This window comes from Rhodnius prolixus, unplaced genomic scaffold (assembly GCF_049639745.1).
Source record: "Rhodnius prolixus isolate KJV_2025 unplaced genomic scaffold, Rpr scaffold_7, whole genome shotgun sequence".
NCBI lineage: Eukaryota > Metazoa > Arthropoda > Insecta > Hemiptera > Reduviidae > Rhodnius > Rhodnius prolixus.
Window position 1 is genome coordinate 17,998,390 of NW_027411582.1, and position 18,062 is coordinate 18,016,451.

The 18,062-nt window shown below is 29.4% G+C and overlaps 2 protein-coding genes and 1 long non-coding RNA gene across 5 annotated transcripts; 1 reads left to right on the forward strand and 2 right to left on the reverse strand.

The window, feature by feature from the left end:
- Window positions 1–313: 313 nt before the first annotated feature.
- On the forward strand, window positions 314–4,359 carry LOC141447098 (mitochondrial intermembrane space import and assembly protein 40-B). Of its 3 annotated transcripts, none has more exons than XM_074114304.1 (3): window positions 314–454; window positions 692–954; window positions 3,559–3,926. In XM_074114304.1, the coding sequence occupies exons 1-3, from the start codon at window positions 447–449 to the stop codon at window positions 3,870–3,872; spliced, it is 585 nt and encodes a 194-aa protein (XP_073970405.1). In that variant the 5' UTR covers window positions 314–446; the 3' UTR covers window positions 3,873–3,926. The 3 variants fall into 3 exon arrangements, with proteins under 3 accessions (XP_073970405.1, XP_073970407.1, XP_073970406.1); XM_074114306.1 differs by having other exon boundaries at window positions 391–528; XM_074114305.1 differs by having other exon boundaries at window positions 439–580; window positions 3,559–4,359.
- A 535-nt stretch (window positions 4,360–4,894) lies between these two features.
- Window positions 4,895–10,475, reverse strand: Sil1 (Sil1 nucleotide exchange factor). The gene is made up of 8 exons (XM_074114291.1): window positions 10,161–10,475; window positions 9,759–10,030; window positions 9,540–9,684; window positions 9,345–9,453; window positions 9,099–9,273; window positions 8,851–8,991; window positions 8,624–8,760; window positions 4,895–8,063 (listed from the first exon to the last, which is right to left on the reverse strand). Exons 1-8 carry the CDS (start codon window positions 10,312–10,314, stop codon window positions 7,778–7,780), a joined length of 1,419 nt encoding a protein of 472 aa, XP_073970392.1. The 5' UTR covers window positions 10,315–10,475; the 3' UTR covers window positions 4,895–7,777.
- Window positions 10,476–13,002: 2,527 nt separating this feature from the next.
- On the reverse strand, window positions 13,003–18,047 carry LOC141447099 (uncharacterized). The gene is made up of 2 exons (XR_012454139.1): window positions 14,252–18,047; window positions 13,003–13,398 (listed from the first exon to the last, which is right to left on the reverse strand). It is a non-coding gene; the product is annotated as an uncharacterized lncRNA (long non-coding RNA).
- Window positions 18,048–18,062: the final 15 nt, after the last annotated feature.

An 18,062-nucleotide genomic window follows, 5' to 3' on the forward strand; every position in this document is an offset into this window, starting at 1 on the left:
TAATTACACAAAGGCAGAGAATTAATTGAAAACTACTTGGCCGTCTGTATACTCTTAGACGCACTTTAATTTTATTAAATGTAAAAACATTTATAACTTTTAAATACTTTCACTTTTTGTAAACATTTATGTTACCTTCTTCAAGCGTGTTTTTTATAAAAGCACTCACATGGTAAATTTCACAAACATATTTTTAGTTTATAAATCAACGATCAACTATCTTCGTGAAATATTCAAAATTATCATTTTCTTAAAACAAAGTTACAGTGTTGTCTGTAGTGTAAAAGGGTTTTCAAGGAACTTTTCTAAACAAGTAGGTTAAAACACGTAAGGTTACAATCGAGAAATCCCCCAGTGTGACCGGCTAGAAATATATAACCTGCCGGATTTACTTGGATGCTTATCAGTGGATTCACATTGTAATGAACCAAGACAAATGAAACACTATGGAAAGGTTACGATTAATTGTATTGTAAATTTATGCTTTAATTAGTAATTATTTTCCTCCTGGAACTTGACATTTATTTGGTACATTCTTTTTATCTAATGGATGTTTAAATTTCGATTTTCTTCTTGAGAAGTAATTTTTATTTTGTGTTTTTTTATTCTAACTTTTTTTTTTCTTTTATTGTCATATATATGTACATATGTGTGCAAATGTGGTGTGCTGAAATCACGTTATTAATTGTAGAGCAAAAGAGTTTATTGGAAGAATGTTTGGCGCTGACGATGATGAAGCTGGTAAACACAAAATTATCTTCATAACCAAAGAAGAGCAAGAAATACCCAGCACAGTTACACTTCCCGAACCTGAGAAGCCTGCTGGTTTAATCTTAGATGATGGAAGTATTAATTGGAACTGTCCATGTTTAGGAAGTATGGTCGCTGGTCCATGTGGTGTACAGTTTCGAACGGCGTTCTCGTGTTTTCATCATTCTGAAGCAGAACCTAAAGGTATTTAGAAATTTGAACAGTTATTTTCTATTGCAACATGTTATGGAATATTTCTTGAAATAATTTCGTTTTCGTATTAAGTAAATTAAAAAAAAAAAACAGAACTCTAGTACTGTAGGTCATTTCTTCAAATATTTGGTTCTTTCTAAAAGAAATTTTTATGATTTTTGTCAGTGCTGTCTATATAGGACGTTGTAATATTAAGAGTAACTTCATACGGTCACATAGTCCTCTGTTCGATGGTCCTTGAAGTTTACAATAGCATACAGAATTTAAAAAATGAATAAACAAATAAAAGGAGGGAGAGCCAAGCGGCCTCCCTTTCTGCGACCCTTATAGATGGATCTATTGTAACATTTCCCCAGTCAACTAGTAGCCCATACCCAGCCACAAGCTGTACTTTGCAGAAACTCTAATGAGTAGAATTTTGGAGTAAACAAATATGTGTAGGTTGGATAGTTCCCGAAGGTGTAGGAGGCTTGAATTTTTTGAGATATAGAGGCATAATAGAATTCTTGTGAAAAATGCTTTTATAAATGCCTGTGAGTAACTTAATTTCTGCTTGCCGTCATCAGTTAAATGAAAAGAATTCTTACGACTTCTAATCTGGGTTTGAAAAGATTCCGGTTCTGTTTTCTCTGTTAAAACTAAATACCAAATATTTATTTATTTATTCATTTGTCTCTAAGGCCTGAGCCTTTTACAAACGGAGTTTCAATAAACAAATTACATACATAATATAATAATTAAATTAAATGATAAAACTTGATAATAAAAGTAAAATAAAAACAATATCATTAATGAAATTAAAATAAACAAACAAAAAGTAATAAAAATAGTATAGATTCTGTCTAAATGAAACAAAAAAGTATACATAAAACCTGTTTAAAACACAAAAACAAAACTTTAACAACTGAAATTATTCGTTTAGTAAAAATGACCTTAACTTTAATACATTAAACGCGTAATTATAAGCAATAAGTACTTTTGATTTTCCGCAACTGTACATTAGTTCTAATAGATCTCTTTGTACATCAGTGGGCAGATTACTTTTGAAATAATGAATCCTTATGGAGGCATATAGAGGACAAACAGCAAACAGATGCTAGAAATCCTCTTCAACGTGCATATCACAAACTGTGCACAACAATTTACAATTTATGATATGAACGGATTTCTGTAAAGATATTTTGATAAAATATTTATTAGAAGTTCGCATCTAAGCAATCAACCTAGTTACGCTGAAGGGTTGTCTAACATTAATATACTCTTGAGGTACTCCAGCCAAGAGTGGTAGGCTATTGTAAATATCACTAAACCGGGAATATTCAAGAGATTGCCTGTCCAACTGGAGCAAATTAGTATGAAGTTTTGAAACTATTTCTCCAGCAGAGAGTCCATTGAGATCAGACGCTTCAAAAGAAACACCATATTTGCCCAACAAAACTCTCAACTGAAGAAACCAGTTATATTTCACAGGAGCAGTACTCAACTTCAAAAGTCTAAAAAACCAGATACGCGGCAATCTTGTGCTCTCCATAGATAATATATTTTTAATCCAAAAATAAAATAACCGCTAAATACCAAATATATAACAGCGTATTAGAGTCAAGTTCATGTATTGCAGCCTAAATTTGGGGTTACTACACTGAGATGAACTAGAATTTTAATTACCTTGCCTGAAAAACAACTACTCTTTACTTTATTCTGCTCACAATTTCGTACTTCACCTTGAAACCTTCTATTGAAACGAAACCTGCATCAATTTAGTATTGAATTCTACATGGCATTTTCATTTTAAATATTGTATTAAAATTTTACGTTCTCTTGGTAGCCATTTGACCAAGTAGTAGCTTCTGAAGTTGTTTAAAGAATTATTCACTGTTACAAGCATTGGGCAACTTTACCTCAGTTACATCCGTCTGTAATCAATTTCAAGTCAGGCAGTTCGGAAAACATACTTTATACTCTTACTGGAAAGTCAGAATGCGAGACATGGTAAGGTCTGTGACGTGCAACGGAAATCAGAAGTTTACTTTTTTATATAATGCTGACATTATTATTATTATTATTATTATTATTATTATTATTATTATTATTATTATTATAGAGGATTAAACCCCACTATCTATGGGTCTATTAATGGACTTACAAGTTTTTTTTATAAGTTCTACGATTAAATAGTTTAAAGCTAGCACACAAATGCAGCTATTTCTAAGCAAATTTGTAAGTACCAATATGGAAACATTCGTCTATTGGTGAATTTTTAGTTGAGGTAACCAAAATATTGCTACATACGATATTAGCGAAACGAGCCTTGTAACCTAGAGGTAGTATTACACTATTTTTCCCCATTTCCTTATCTAAAATCTGACACTCAGAATTATCTTTATCTTTTGTAAATTACACTGTCTAAATAGCAATTGATTAAAGGTGCTAATTCCTGGGTAGATGTTTATCTAGAGAATGTACTAACACGTGTGGAATATAATTCAGATTTTCAGTTAACATTCGTACAAGATGGAGCAGCAATTACTTTCACAAAGTGGAAATTGCTTCATTAAATTAATGATAGTATTTTTTATTATTATTTTTGTTTTTCAGGTAGTGATTGTATTGACGCATTTAACAAAATGCATGAATGCATGCAAAAATATCCTACAATTTACGGGCCGGATGAAAAAGATGAAGAAGAAGATGTATTCGGTGTAGAACAGGTAGAAAATAATGGTGAACTGAGTAAAAATGTAGAACCGAGGAATTCAAAATCTGTTGGTGATGGAGGAGATATGAATCCGAAATCCGTAAGTGACAGAGGTGATAGTGAACAGCAATCTGTCGCCCAAATCAGCAATGAAGAACCACCGAAAAGTAAGAATCAAGATCAAAAAGTAAAAATTAAGAATAGTAGTACTTAATGCAAGCATTCTCGTAAAAAAAAAAATGAAATAAAATCACATTTTTGTAAGTAATTATTGATTGCTGTAATTGTGCCAGCAGCAAGTAGCTGTTTTCTAAGACAATTTTTGTAAAAAAAAGTAAAAACCTATTTCTAAAAAAAAAGAAAGAAATAGTAGTGAAAGTTCCGTTTTAGTGTGTTCCTTTAATTAATTAAAATTGGAAAAAAGATCAGTGTTTTCTTTTCTCATAAAAATCCTGATCTTGTTAACAACTTTACAAGTTTTTCATTATTTGCACATTTTTCAATGCTAACGTTTTTGTTGATCCTAAAGTGTTAAAGAGAGAGAGAAAGTGAGACAAAATTACGTAGTAACAATTGTTATTTGATATAGTTATGGGCAGCCTTAACACATCTGCAAAGTAATAAAATATTTATCAAATTGATCAACTAAATAATTTCTATAATGTAAACTCTCTTTTCAATAATAAACTTTTTTCAGTTTACGTAGTTTATAATTATATTTTCTCAATCTGAGCGTGACGTTTGTAAAACCTTACATCGACCTACAAAGTAAAACATATCTTCCATTTTTTAGTTAGCCTCTTGAAAAATGTTTTAATTAAAGAATCTTCAATTGAAAATCTTCATGCGTGCGTGCAATAAATGCAGTGAAACACGATAAAGCTTCTTTTTTTTTAAGAAAATTAGAAAAAAGTGCAATATCCAACCTTTAAGTTGGTAAAATTAGGGAATTTTATCGCTAAGCCTAGAAATCGGTTCCCAAACGAAAAATAGACCTTACCTCTCATTTTTCTGTCTTTTTTTTCACATTTCCAAGCTTAAGCTTGTAACAATAACTCAGACATGTGATAATTTTCTTGAAACACTTTCTTAGGAGACCTCAAATTTTACCGTGAAATTTTTCCAAAGTATATCATACTATTCAGTAACAAACAAGGTACATAACCTTTTTTCGGGTTAACCTAGAAATATCAAAAAATTCATCAAAAGCAAGGAATGAGATGGAACATAATCAAATTAAAATATATAATGAAAAAGATATATTTTTTTTTCAACAATAATTTGTAAGTTTCACTTACATTAAGTGCACATTTAAGAATGAAACTTAAAAAAAGGAACCATAATCTCCCAAATTTTGTTTTAAATTTCAAGAATCTAGACTTAACTACTATTTACATTAAATATATTTTACATTTCATTAACATAAAATATTCTTAAAATTACACAAAGGAAGTATTAGCTAATTTTAGATTATTAATGCATTTAGGAAATAACATTTCCTAAATAATATGTAATTGGCTAAAATTTAAAAAGAATTAAATTTAATTTACAATAAATTAGATGTATGAAATAGATAAAAAATACTTTGTGCAGATATTTTATTTTTTTTAAATACACAATAAAATTTTGTACTTGAAGTTTTTGCTCATTAGCTTAAGGCAAGCTTTTTCTTTCATCAAATATTCAAGTAACAATCAAACATGTGTTTGTATTTAATTCGACTTTAGTAACTCTTTCCATTTTTTGGAAGTTAATTCAAATCCTATCAAAAACAAATTAAACTTCAAGAAAAAGTATTTACATAAAACAATGAATTTACATAAATATTTAAAGGTGAGACCAACTGTAAATAATAGAAGATAAATCTTTTCTTCGGACAAGAAGTAAGATTAGTATTTTTCTTTTTTTCTACTTCTTACACCAAAGCAGCAAATTTAGCATCATATCAAGAACCCCAATAAAGAAGCATAAGATAAAAACGCAATAAACAAAATTTTAATAAATATTAAAAAGAATACAGCAGCTTGTGAATCAAACTTTAAAAGAATATCAGCCTTTTTCTATCTTCGACAATAAGTAATCGTATATTAAAAGAATTATTTAGATTAATTTTTAAATATTATTTTACGAGGAAATTTCTCTCAGCGATAGCTTTTGGGTACCAAAAATTTAATTTCGACAATTTCCAACGATGTAACAGTGAACTTTGATACGAAAAAACAAAACAAAATAGTTCCAAATCGTCAGTGCATTCAGAAGGTCCTTTGTGCCAAAGGTTTTTCACCTCCTCTTTGTTTTATTTTTAAAATGAGCTATAAAAAGAAATATATTGAAACTGTTTTCGTAATAAATATTATTTTTGTAAATTTGTATTATTTAATTTTCAAATTGCGACCAAATATATATGGCGCCTCTTTGTACCACGTGAAACCATTCACCCTACATCATCCTCTGGATTATGTAACAATACCATCAGATTGTCAGGGAATTTTTAAGAGAAATAAGCCTGAAGGGAATTCCTTCAAAAATTTAAATTTTACAGGCAACCTGTCGAATTACCAGAAAAAAAATTCTCTGGCCGGCAGTTAAGGATATCTACTTCTGGAACCACAATTTCCACCCAGCTACGAGAGGAAGATATATCCCATTCTAACATGTGATCAATGTTCCATGTTCCACACTGTGTTATGATTTTTTTTGGTTTCTAAATAATTACGATAATGAAATTTTCACGAAATAAAAGTCCTTTAACTTCTTTTTTGCTAATTTAAAAAAACGCTATTTTGTAACTAAGTTTTGAAATACGGTAATGAATAATGAATAATTATTCACTCAAAAATTTTCAAAATGAAAGTCAAATTAACGCATTGTCAAATGTTGAACCTCTTAAATAAAATCCATCAAGCGCAAACCAAATTTAAATTCTAAGATTTGCCCAATATATGCACACCTTATTCTTTTTAATGAAAGAAAAAAAAAAAAAAAATTAAGGGCTTGTTATTTTTAATTGTAACCCATAAAGTTTTTGTAGATAATTTACAAAATGCTGCCTATTCTCAATTTTTAAAAATAAATTAAAATTTTTATTTACACTAACGAAGTAAAAAATAACTTTACAAACAAACAAAATCAAATGAAATAAAAAAATAAAGAAAAAAAAAAAATGTTACATTTAGACAAAAAATTTTAAGTTTATTGTCTATACAAGAAATTAATTTGCTATATACACTTTGTTTTTTACAATTTTTTTTCCCCCAATAATTACTTAAAATATTAAATAATGTAACTTTTAACTTACAAACATACATACAAGTATTAGATGACATAAATTCACAATTTCATCTTCCTTTTTCAACTGAATACCTTTTTCAATACAGTCCATGTTGACTAGATAAGGAAAAGAATAAAGCCACAAACGATGAATAATTTTTTTTTTCAGAAATGGCCAGAACACTTGAATATAATCATTTACAAGAATGAACTAGTCTCTTATGAAGGGCAAATCTTTTAGAAAAGAAACTATGATCAACATAAAATTTGAAAATACTTCAACGCAGAAATTAAATTGATCATAAGGACAATATCATTGTACTAAAAGCCTTTACCACTTTTCAAAATCCAAATGTTCAATAAGACTCTTCTTAATAAACACAGTCCATAAAAATTTATTGAATTTCATCTCTCTTTAAGTATCGGTGCATTGAAATAATGCATCACCCCAAAAAAATGTATTTATTACAAAATAATTTGAAGTTTGTTGTGGTCGACTGAAATTGTAGATACCAGATGCGATCTATGGGCCTCTTTGATCTAGTTCTATTTCATATTTACATTCCCTTCCATAAATAATTTAGAAGACAAATTTTCATACCGGAATGTTTTCTAATTTTTATTCTTTCAAGTGTTAAGTAAAAAAAGAAAATCTTTCGCAAGAAAACTTCACCCATTTATATGAAATTATGCGATCTCTTTTTATATGCTCAAGGCAATTTGATTTGCAGTTAGAACAATAAATTAAAAAATAAATAGATTGTTACCTTCAAAAAGATATTTTTCAAGATTTTTTTTTTTCTCGATCCTAAATATTTAACAGTCTTATATACATACGCTTACATATTTTCATAATTCATCCTTCTTTTGTCGTTTAGCAATAAGCTGTTTGAGTTTTATCAGCAATGAATGCGTCCAAAGATAGTCATGATCATCTCTGCCTATTAGTAGCCTGTATTCAGCATCTAACGAGTCAAGAACTGATCTAGCATCTGAAAATACTGGCAGACAAACATCTGTCACTGAAAGCATTCCTTCTGCTAATACTTCCACGGTATTTGCGTCACTACTGGTTACTTGGCGTCGAAGTGCCTTAACTAACGCTTCGCACCATCCTTCATCAGATAGGCGTCCACTGAAAAATCAATTTTTATAAATTTATAACAGGATTAAAGAACTAATTAATCAAAAAGCTTTAATTACTAATAAAATCAATTGATTATTTTTCTAAAACATACTATAATTGTGAAGATCTTGAAAAATTTCGATATTATTTACAAGGGTATATATTTTTTTAATTGTGATATAGCAGGGATATCTTGCAAGTGACAATAAGTAAATTGTATTTTGTAGTTCTGCAAAAGATGTTTCTTTTTATAAACAGTCTTTTCACTTGACCCAACTTCTACTCAACTAATCATTTACCACGATCTCAAAGAACAAAGATGTCTAACAACAGCCTACTTGTTTCCGACTACACTGCCGATAATTTAGCCACAAATAAAATTCTAGTATTTCGGATAAACCTTCAAAATATATTGTAACTCAGTCCATTTCTGAAAGCTAATTTGGAAACCAGAACTTCAGTAGATTTTGGACTTAAAAGAAGTAAGTACTTTCTAATCTTGGCCAAACAACAATTATTTTAATCTTAGAACTGAAAGAATTCTGAAACGTAGGGCAAAAAATGCTTACCTCAGCTTCAGCAATTTATGTTGTTTTGCCCTTTCCTTGGCTTCATCTGCCTCGAAAGTGGTTTCAGCCTTTTCACTACGATTTTCTGCATCACGCAACTCTTCAACTAAATCCCTTATCAACACAACCGCTTTAACCTGAATTCATAGTTTTTAAACAAATAACTAGTAGTATAAAAAGGACATAATAGTTTTATAGAAATAGATAAATAGATTGCTAGATGGTACCTGAATTTTAAGCAGATCACTAGTATCAGAATTAAATAACTTAATAAGAACTGTTAAGCCACCTTTATCAAGAAACTGTGACTGTGCTAATGGAAACTTTCGGATCATGCTAGACAATGCGTAAAGTGCACCAGACTTAACCTGTCAGAAATTATCGTAGGTATACTGATTACTCTTTTTTTTAAAAAAAAAAAAAAAAAAAAAAAAATAGATTATATACCATTTACTATTAAATAACCATAATTTACCTTGGAATTTGGATCCAATGCAAGTATTCTTAAAAACACTGGTATTGCACCAGCTTCCAGAGCTCCAATTTTGGCTTTTGGATTGTTCTGAACCGCAGAACCAAGTAATTTTGTAGCCTCATATCTCACTTTCCATGATGTAGAATTTAAAGAAGTAAATACAACTTCTTTGAAACTAGAAAAAAGGGTTCAATTTATTTTAATTATTATTCAACAAGCGACCAAACATACCTGAACACTGCTTACCCATTTGCTTTAACAAAGTCCACAGCATTGTCTACCTGATGCAGAAGATATTCAAGCTCATTAAGAACCTGTTCTTCCTGTTCTAGTGATTTCTTATCGTCACTACCTCCTGTACAAACAGTTACAGATAAAAAAAACCAACACAAAATGCTAATAACATTTTTTCTCAAACATCAATAAGTAAGTATAAATTACCTTCACGACGTAATCTTAGCTCTTTATATTCTTCCATTAACTGTCCCACTAATTCAGAATCTGTTCTCATTTGTAATTTGAGATCTCCTAATTCTTTCTTGAGTTCGGAGTACGATCGAAATTTTCTTTTAACCCGTTCAATGTCCTTTAAAAGCATACATTTATTTAACGAAGGTAACGTATTAAACCTTAAAAGAGACAATTTAAAAGAAATTGTACCTCTTTCGTAGCTATATGTTCAAAACCATCATCCATTCTGGATAGGACATGTCTTAATTCTTCCTTTGATAACGGTTCATTTGGTAGTAATTTTTCAAGAGCATCTCGCACTGATTCTTCGTTTGTACTATCAGTTGGTTCATCCATACGTACTTCTGTTAATCTTCTAGAATCTGCTCCAGGTTCTTCATCGTTAGGATCTAATAATTTGGCCTCCCTTTCTCCAGTTGCAAGATTCACTCTAACATGAAGTCCAGGCGGAATGGCTTGATCTAATATTAAAAGAAGTAATTATATAATCAAGAATTGAAGGCAATGCTTAAATCCCATCACCTCTAAACTATTTAAAACAAACGGGAAATAAATTGTGTACTAGTACTGATTAAATTTAAAAAATGTTACCTTTCTTTAACGGCTGCCACTCAGAATTTGGTTGAAAGATATCTTCATTGTCTACCTTATTTTTTTTATCTTTCTCGGTACCATGAACGTACCTCATCAACTCAGTTCCCAAACACAATACTATGAAAAAAACAATATGCCTATAGCAATTCATGTTGAACTTATTTTTATTCCTATTCCACTTTCAGAAAACAGAATGCTCATATGGCAATAGCCTTCAATATATGGTTTCCAAACTAAGGTTATAATAATTGGTGATCAGCTTGCTCTCTAGCGTAGAAGACCGGCTGCAGGCTGCACTATCTTCGACTACCTTGCTGTTGCACAACCAGTTTAGAGATAACCAATGAGATTTGAACACTTCATAACCAATAACTGTTGTATACGTATTCAAATTTAAATGTTGTAGCTCTTATGAACTTATAAAAAAAATATCTGGTAATAAACATACGAATTACGTCAGCTTAAACTAGAAAAATTATTTTATCAATATATTTTAACCAAATCTCTCTAAAAGTTAGCCTGTATCCTCATGGAATGTTAAATCGTACCTGTAAATTATTTTCTGAAAATATTGTTCAATTTTAAACTTTTTGAAACTGACAAAGAGTGAAACAAAGATAGAGGCATTATCTCTATATTAATTACGTTCTTTCAACTGAAAGTAGCCTACCCTCTAAGAACTAATCGAAGAAACGATTATTAAGAAACCTTAGTTACTAATCAATGTATCTATACAAATAAAAATGTAAATGTTCGTTTGTTCATAATCTTAAATCTCCAAAAGTTCTTCACCGATTGCTTTGAAATTTAGACACAACGTTGTGCATTCGAATATGGAAGTGTTTTTATGTAACTGTTGGACGTAAAAACATCACACGCTACACTAAATATTTTACGATTCCATTTCAATATTACCGATTGCATTGTTATATTGAATGTTCACAGATTCCAATGTACAACAAATAGCCCTGACTCCACCGGCTAAAACGTTACATTAGGTTTTCACGCCAAACGTATATTATACCCATTAGATCGGCCAGTTTTAGTTGCAGAGATTTAGAAAAAAAGGAAAAGTACAAACTCTTCCATAGTTTTGCTGGAATTTCTTTAATTTCTGTTTCTAACATTGTACTTTAATGCCAAGCGTATATTATACACACTAGGTAGGCTAGTTTCGGAAGCAGAGGTTTAGAAAAAAGGGAAAATACAAAATCTTCATTAATACCTCTGGAATTACCTCTATATTGTTTTCTAACATTGTACTTTAAAGCCAAGCGCCTAATATACCCATTATGTCGGCAGGTTTTGGATGTAGAGTTTCATAAAAAAGAAAAAAGTAGAAAATCTTTAATAGTTCGGCTGGAATTTCTTTCATTTCTGTATCTAACGTTGTTCTTTAATGCCTAGCGTATATTATACACATTAGGTCGGTTGGTTCTGTTTGTAGAGATTTAGAAAGAAGGGAAAAATCCACATCCAAATCAAATTCGTGCATTGTTTACAATCATATTGACCGCCTGCTCTCCTTCATCTCCTACAGAGTTATGGGAGAAATATAAATCACACTTGGCTGAAGTTATTTTCCGTCGAATAGTTAAAATTGAGTACACAAAACTAATACTCAAATAGGTGAAATTAAAAAAGAAAAAATCATAATAAATAAAAACAACCAAACATAAGACTAGCTAAGACTGATCATTTAATGGCATTGTAATCTTCAGTATATTAATTAATTTTAAAATTAAAAGTTCTCAATATTTAGAACAATTATTTTTCTCTTATACATCTCCGTTAGATATAAAAGAATTAAACAGTAGATGGTTAATTATAATGAAATCCAAGATAGATGCTTGAAATACTAGTAAATAAATGTACCAGAGATAAATTTGTGCTACAAGAAAACTAGAAAATTGACATGCGCACACGCTCTAACGAGCATTCAAAGAACTAAATATAGATTTAGTTTAACTTTATTTTGCTAGATGTCGCTGCCTGTACTATTTTTCTTTTTTTTTATTGAATTTTTAATTTTTTAGCTTGTTAGCCCAACGGATAACTAGAGCTAAAAAAGTTAAATAAATAATAATACCCTTCTTTTTGAAGTTAGGTATTCAAAAAAAGGTGAATTAAAGGTTTATTTAAGACTAAATTAATAAAATAAAGTTGTTGTCTACAAAATAAATTTAGAATGTAAATACATTTTTTTGTTTTATGTAATTTACAAAAATAATTTCTTTTTTTAAATTATATAGCAATTGATGATAAATAAATTTATTACAAAACTCAAATAGTTACTTAGAATTTTCTGAAAATGGCTATTAATGAAGATACAAAGCGATAGATTTCTGTTGCCAGGTTCACAGTTGCCAATCAGTTAGTTTGTAAAGAATGATAGAGCGCTTTACAAGATTGTTGATGGCGATTCAACTTATTTATATTAAAAAATTTAAAAAAAAGTTTAATATTTATTGTACACAGCCTTGAAAAAAAAAACAGACTTTATTTTGATAAAATTCTAAAATGATTTACAAGTATGTAACCTACACTATGCACAAAATATCCTTTCCTATCGTTTGCACTAGTTCCTCGCTACAACTTTTCTTCATGATCTGAAAAAGTTATATAAAGTTAGAGAAGCAAAAAAAAAGAAACGGAAACCAAGGAAGTTTGACTTCTCAAACACGTTCCAAATCGATACACGAGTTGGCTAACATTCATGTTCTTTTGATTTACTTTTAAGAACCATCATCTACTTGTTTTCTATTTTATTTCTTTTGGTTACCATCCCTTTTTTTTCTGTTTGAAAGTTAGGTAAAGGCAAAAATAAAATGAGATAAAATTCTAAGATATCAAGATATATTTCCAATAATAGTGAATAAGGAATACTCTTGCATAAAGTTTTAAATACGATGCCGTTGGATCTTTGATCTTTTTAATATTTTTTCTTTATTTTTAAAGTTGAATCCACACTAACTTCAATGATTTGGTGGTTTAGCATTACTTCTATAATAGGATGTTACTACAAGAAATGGGCAGTGAATGCGAGAATAAGTTACTCTTTGTAGAATGCTAATAAAATTGGTATTCAATTGCAAGTGTAAGAATACAAAGAATCATGTATACTGTTTTTTTCTTTTTGGTTACTGTATCTATGAAGTTGTATATTGTCTCTGTATGTACTGTGTTTCGCCTGTTGTCTCCTTAAAGCGTCGATCCATTTATCTCCGTGAATACCCTGAAAATAAGTTCAATAATGAATTATTTTTGCTGACGCCTTGTCCATGAGACATGATAGGTAATTACAGAAATGTCCGTCTAATTAAACGCATCATTGATTTACTTTAACTATTAACTCTTAAGCTGTTCTAGTTTGTGACAAAGTTTTTGATATTCAACTCTTTAAATATTACTTAATGATTAAATTTTGGAATATTTTAATTCACTGCTTTGAACTATTCAATCCAAATCAAATGTATTTCTATCCAAATCAAATGTATTTCTATCCAAATCAAATTTATTTCAATCCAAATCAAATGTATTTCAATTCAAATCAAATGTATTTCAATCCAAATCAAATGTATTTCAATCCAAATCAAATGTATTTCAATCCAAATCAAATGTATTTCAATCCCAAATCTTCCAGCGAACAACTTTTGCTTTCTACTTTGTCTCCAATCTTATATTCCATAATAACTTTAGTTTCCTACGTTTTTACCACTCGAAGTAGGAAATAGAATATAATTCTTGCTGTAATTCCACCCATAACAATCCACTACGTTATTATAATTCATGAATTACTAAATTTAAATTTTCTGTAAAAACAAATCGATCAACGTTTGTTTTAGATTGTTTAAAAGTTTCCTCACTTCATTTTCATGGCGTGAGATTTAGTTTTTTTGAAGATTTCAAATTTTTTAATAAAATTATTAAGAGAACCACAAGGGTTTCAAGCTGTATCAAACATAATTAATAGTTACGTGGTAATTTATAAATTTTAATGTTTTTGTTTAGCAATTAGCACAAGATTACAATAAAGATGACAATTAAATAAAAAAAAATTACAGTTTTAATTTAACTTTATGCTTTACCTTATTATTGCAAGTGTTGGTTTGGTCAGAGGCTAAAAACAAGTTATTTGCTAGGAGATGTGATGGCTCTGTAACCTCAATGTTACCTACCTGTCATCAACTTTATTTTTATATTCTTGCTGGCACTGCTGTATACAGTCTTGCCGTATTTGGTGCCTGCTACTATATTGAAGTGACTTCTTCTTCTTTTCTTTGTAATACTATCTTACAGGTTTTATTTCTTTTCTTACTTTTCTTGTCAACGTTTGTTCACTCAATAACCGTAGTAAAAGACACGCAAAATTGAGAATTCTACGAATAACAAAAAAAACAACAGCAGCAACAAAAAAGAGTAAATGTATAACGAAAATGAGAATAAGAAAGAAACAAAAACAGAATGTGAGTCAAGAATCTTCACCAATGCATGGGAGAGTTTCAGTTCTTCGTAATAATGTTCATTACCATATAAATGAAACCTATGAGAAATACTTGGTCTGCTTGTAAAAGACGTTGTTGAATTCTATAGGATTTTCAACAGATGGCAGTTTTGCTTATACATTCACCATCTCTGAGTTTTATCTTATGACTTCTTTTCTTTTTTTTTAGAATGTTTAACATGATTTTCTTTTCTTGTTAGCTTTACGTGATGAAATTTTTGTATAAATTTATCAATTTTATGCCTTTTCTTTACCAATAAAAAACAAAGACATCAAAAAGTAGATTAGTAAAACCAAAAATGAATCAATACTCACCTAAATGAATTGATATTTATTTGTTAGATTGTGTTTTGCAATATATTGGACTGTTTACAATGTAGTTGAATTCATTTTAACTAATAAAAATATGTTCCACTTATCTCGAAACACTCCCGATTATACTATTAGAACTGAATTCGGTATAACTAGGGTTACCATATATTTCTTACGCCAAACCGGGACAGTCAGGTAAAAATAAATAAATAGTTTAATTTGTTAGATTTTTTCATTGTTAATAAAGTATAACTTACACTTTTATGAATATTTTGCTATTACAAATTATTAATATTATTGAGTGTCACGAAACTAAACAATCGTAAAAAATCACAAAAAATGTAGGTATTAAATATAAAAATATAATAAAATGCACTTACATATTAATATTAGTAATATACGTAAATTATTTACTTGTACAAGAGAATTTCTCAGAAGATTGTACTTTTTTTAGAAAGTTTTCGTCATTTCTAATTAAATCATAAAATTTACTACATTTCAAATTTAGATTAGTTTTACAAAATAATAAGGCACCAACGTTATACTCGAGCAAACGATTTCTTTATATTTAACAAATATTAAATCTTTTTTTTTAACCTTTAAAAACCGGGACACATTTAACAACCTGCTGGGACGCTGGGACAAGTGCTTAAAATCTGGACTGGTTTGGTAACCCTAGGTATAACTCATGTTTTGTTGCAAATTGTTAAGATTTGCATTACTGTCGGTTGGATTAAAAATATTATTATCTATGGAAAGCACAAGATTGCCGCGTATCTGTTTTTTTTTTTTTTTTTTTTTTTTTTTTTTTTTTTTTTTTTTTTTAGACTTTTGGAGTTGAGTACTGCTCCTGTGAAATATAACTGATTTCTTTAGTTGAGAGTTTTGTTTTTGAGTTTTGAAGCGTCAGATCTCAATGTACTGCTGGAGAGATTGTGACAAAACTTCAAACTAATTTGCTCCAGTTGGACAGGCAATCTCTTGAATATTCCCATTTTAGTGATATTTTTATAATAGCCTACCAATCTTGGCTGGAGTACCACAAGAGTATATTAATATTAGACAACCCTTTAAGGTAACTAGATTGTTTGCTCAGATGCGAACTCCTACTATAAATATTTTATCAAAATATCTTTACAGATATCCATTCATATCATAAATTGTAAATTGTTGTGCACAGTTTGTGATATGCACGTTGAGGAGGATTTCTTGCATCTGTTTGTTGTTTGTCCTCTATATGCCTCAATAAGGATTCATTATTTCAATAGTAATATGCCCTCTGATATACAAAGAGATTTATTAGAATTAATGTATAGTAGCGAGAAAGTAAAATTACTCGTTGTTTATAATTACGCGTTTAATGTATTAAAGTTAAGGTCTTTTTTACTAAACGAATAATTTCAGTTGTTAAAGTTTTGTTTTTGTGTTTTAAACAGGTTATATATTTTTTGTTTCCTTTAGACAACATCTATAAATATTATTATACTATTTTTAGTACTTTTTTGTTTGTTTATTTTAATTTCATTAATGATATTGTTTTTTATTTTACTTTTATTATCAAGTTTGATCATTTGAGTTTTGAAGCGTCAGATCTCAATGTACTGCTGGAGAGATTGTGACAAAACTTGAAACTAATTTGCTCCAGTTGGACAGGCAATCTCTTGAATATTCCCATTTTAGTGATATTTTTACAATAGCCTACCACTCTTGGCTTATATTATGTTTGAAATTTGTTTATTGACACTCCGTTTGTAAAAGGCTCAGGCCTTAAAGACAAATAAATTAATAAATAAAAATAATATAAAATAATTAATAAAAATAGAAGATTTCTCCAAAAAAAAAAACTTTGCTGGAGAGATGGTTAGTAAATAAATAGACAATGTAAAAAATTTATAAATAAAGTTGTGGATAATCCACCATTAATACTAAGAATAACTTTTTAGAAAAACCAATTCAGCTTTCTGTAGCCTCGCTCTGAAGAAGGCAATATATTGGTCGAAATGTTGGCAAAAAGACGAGTTGTTTGTTTTTTATTTGGACCGATTCCTCGCCAATTTGTATCTTTATTTTTTTTTAATATAACGACAGCAAATAAACCTCGTCTTTGTTCGGCAATTCACCAAAAAAAAAAAATTTTATTTTCTCTCTGACAATCCTCAAATGCTTCAATTAAAATAATATTAATAATAATAAATTATTGGTAATAATGTAGCATATCTCTTGTCATGGTTAAAATTATCTTCTTATTAAAAATCTAGGGTACTACATCAAAAGAATTTTCTTAATCTTTCTGAGATAGTTTTTTTATTGTCTGTTTCATTTTCCTAACTTTTTCCATGATTTAAGATGACTTCTTTTTTCTCATTCTATATTTTTCCTTTTTGTACTTTTTCTACTTTCTTTTTAACTTTAATATTCTTTCTGCAATCTTACTCACTACAATAGGGATATTGGAGTAAGAACGTCTAGTAATAATAATAAGCAGAATAAGAAGGGTCGCCATCTTAAAAAGGGGACATTGTCTAAAATATTGTGACCTTTTCTTTCTGTTGTCATTTTTGTAATTTTCAGTAATAATATTATTGTTTTAACAACAAAAACAAAAAATATTTTAATTAAAAATAGCTGAGGAATTATTGTAATTTAGTAACCAAGACTTCTAGTGACAAAGGACATACACGTCGATTTTTATAAAAATGATTATAGTGTAGTTGGATTCAGAGAGCAATGTACGAGAGTCGTTTGAAAAATCCGTGCAAAAATAAAAACTACTTAATTTTTTGGGGTAAACCTTTTTTATTTTTCAACATAGTCTCCTTTTAGGCTTATACACTTCGTCCAACGCTGCTCTAGTTTGTTGATCCCTTCCGAATAATAGGATTTGTCCAAGTCTGAAAAATAGCCATTCGTTTCTGCAATCACTTCCTCGTTTGAATAAAATCTTTTTCCCGCCAGCCATTTCTTCATATTGGGGAACAAATAGTAGTCCGAGGGAGCCAAGTCTGGAGAATAGGGGGGATGTGAAACGAGTTGGAACCCTGTTTCCATTAATTTTGCGACCACAACTGCTGAGGTGTGAGCTG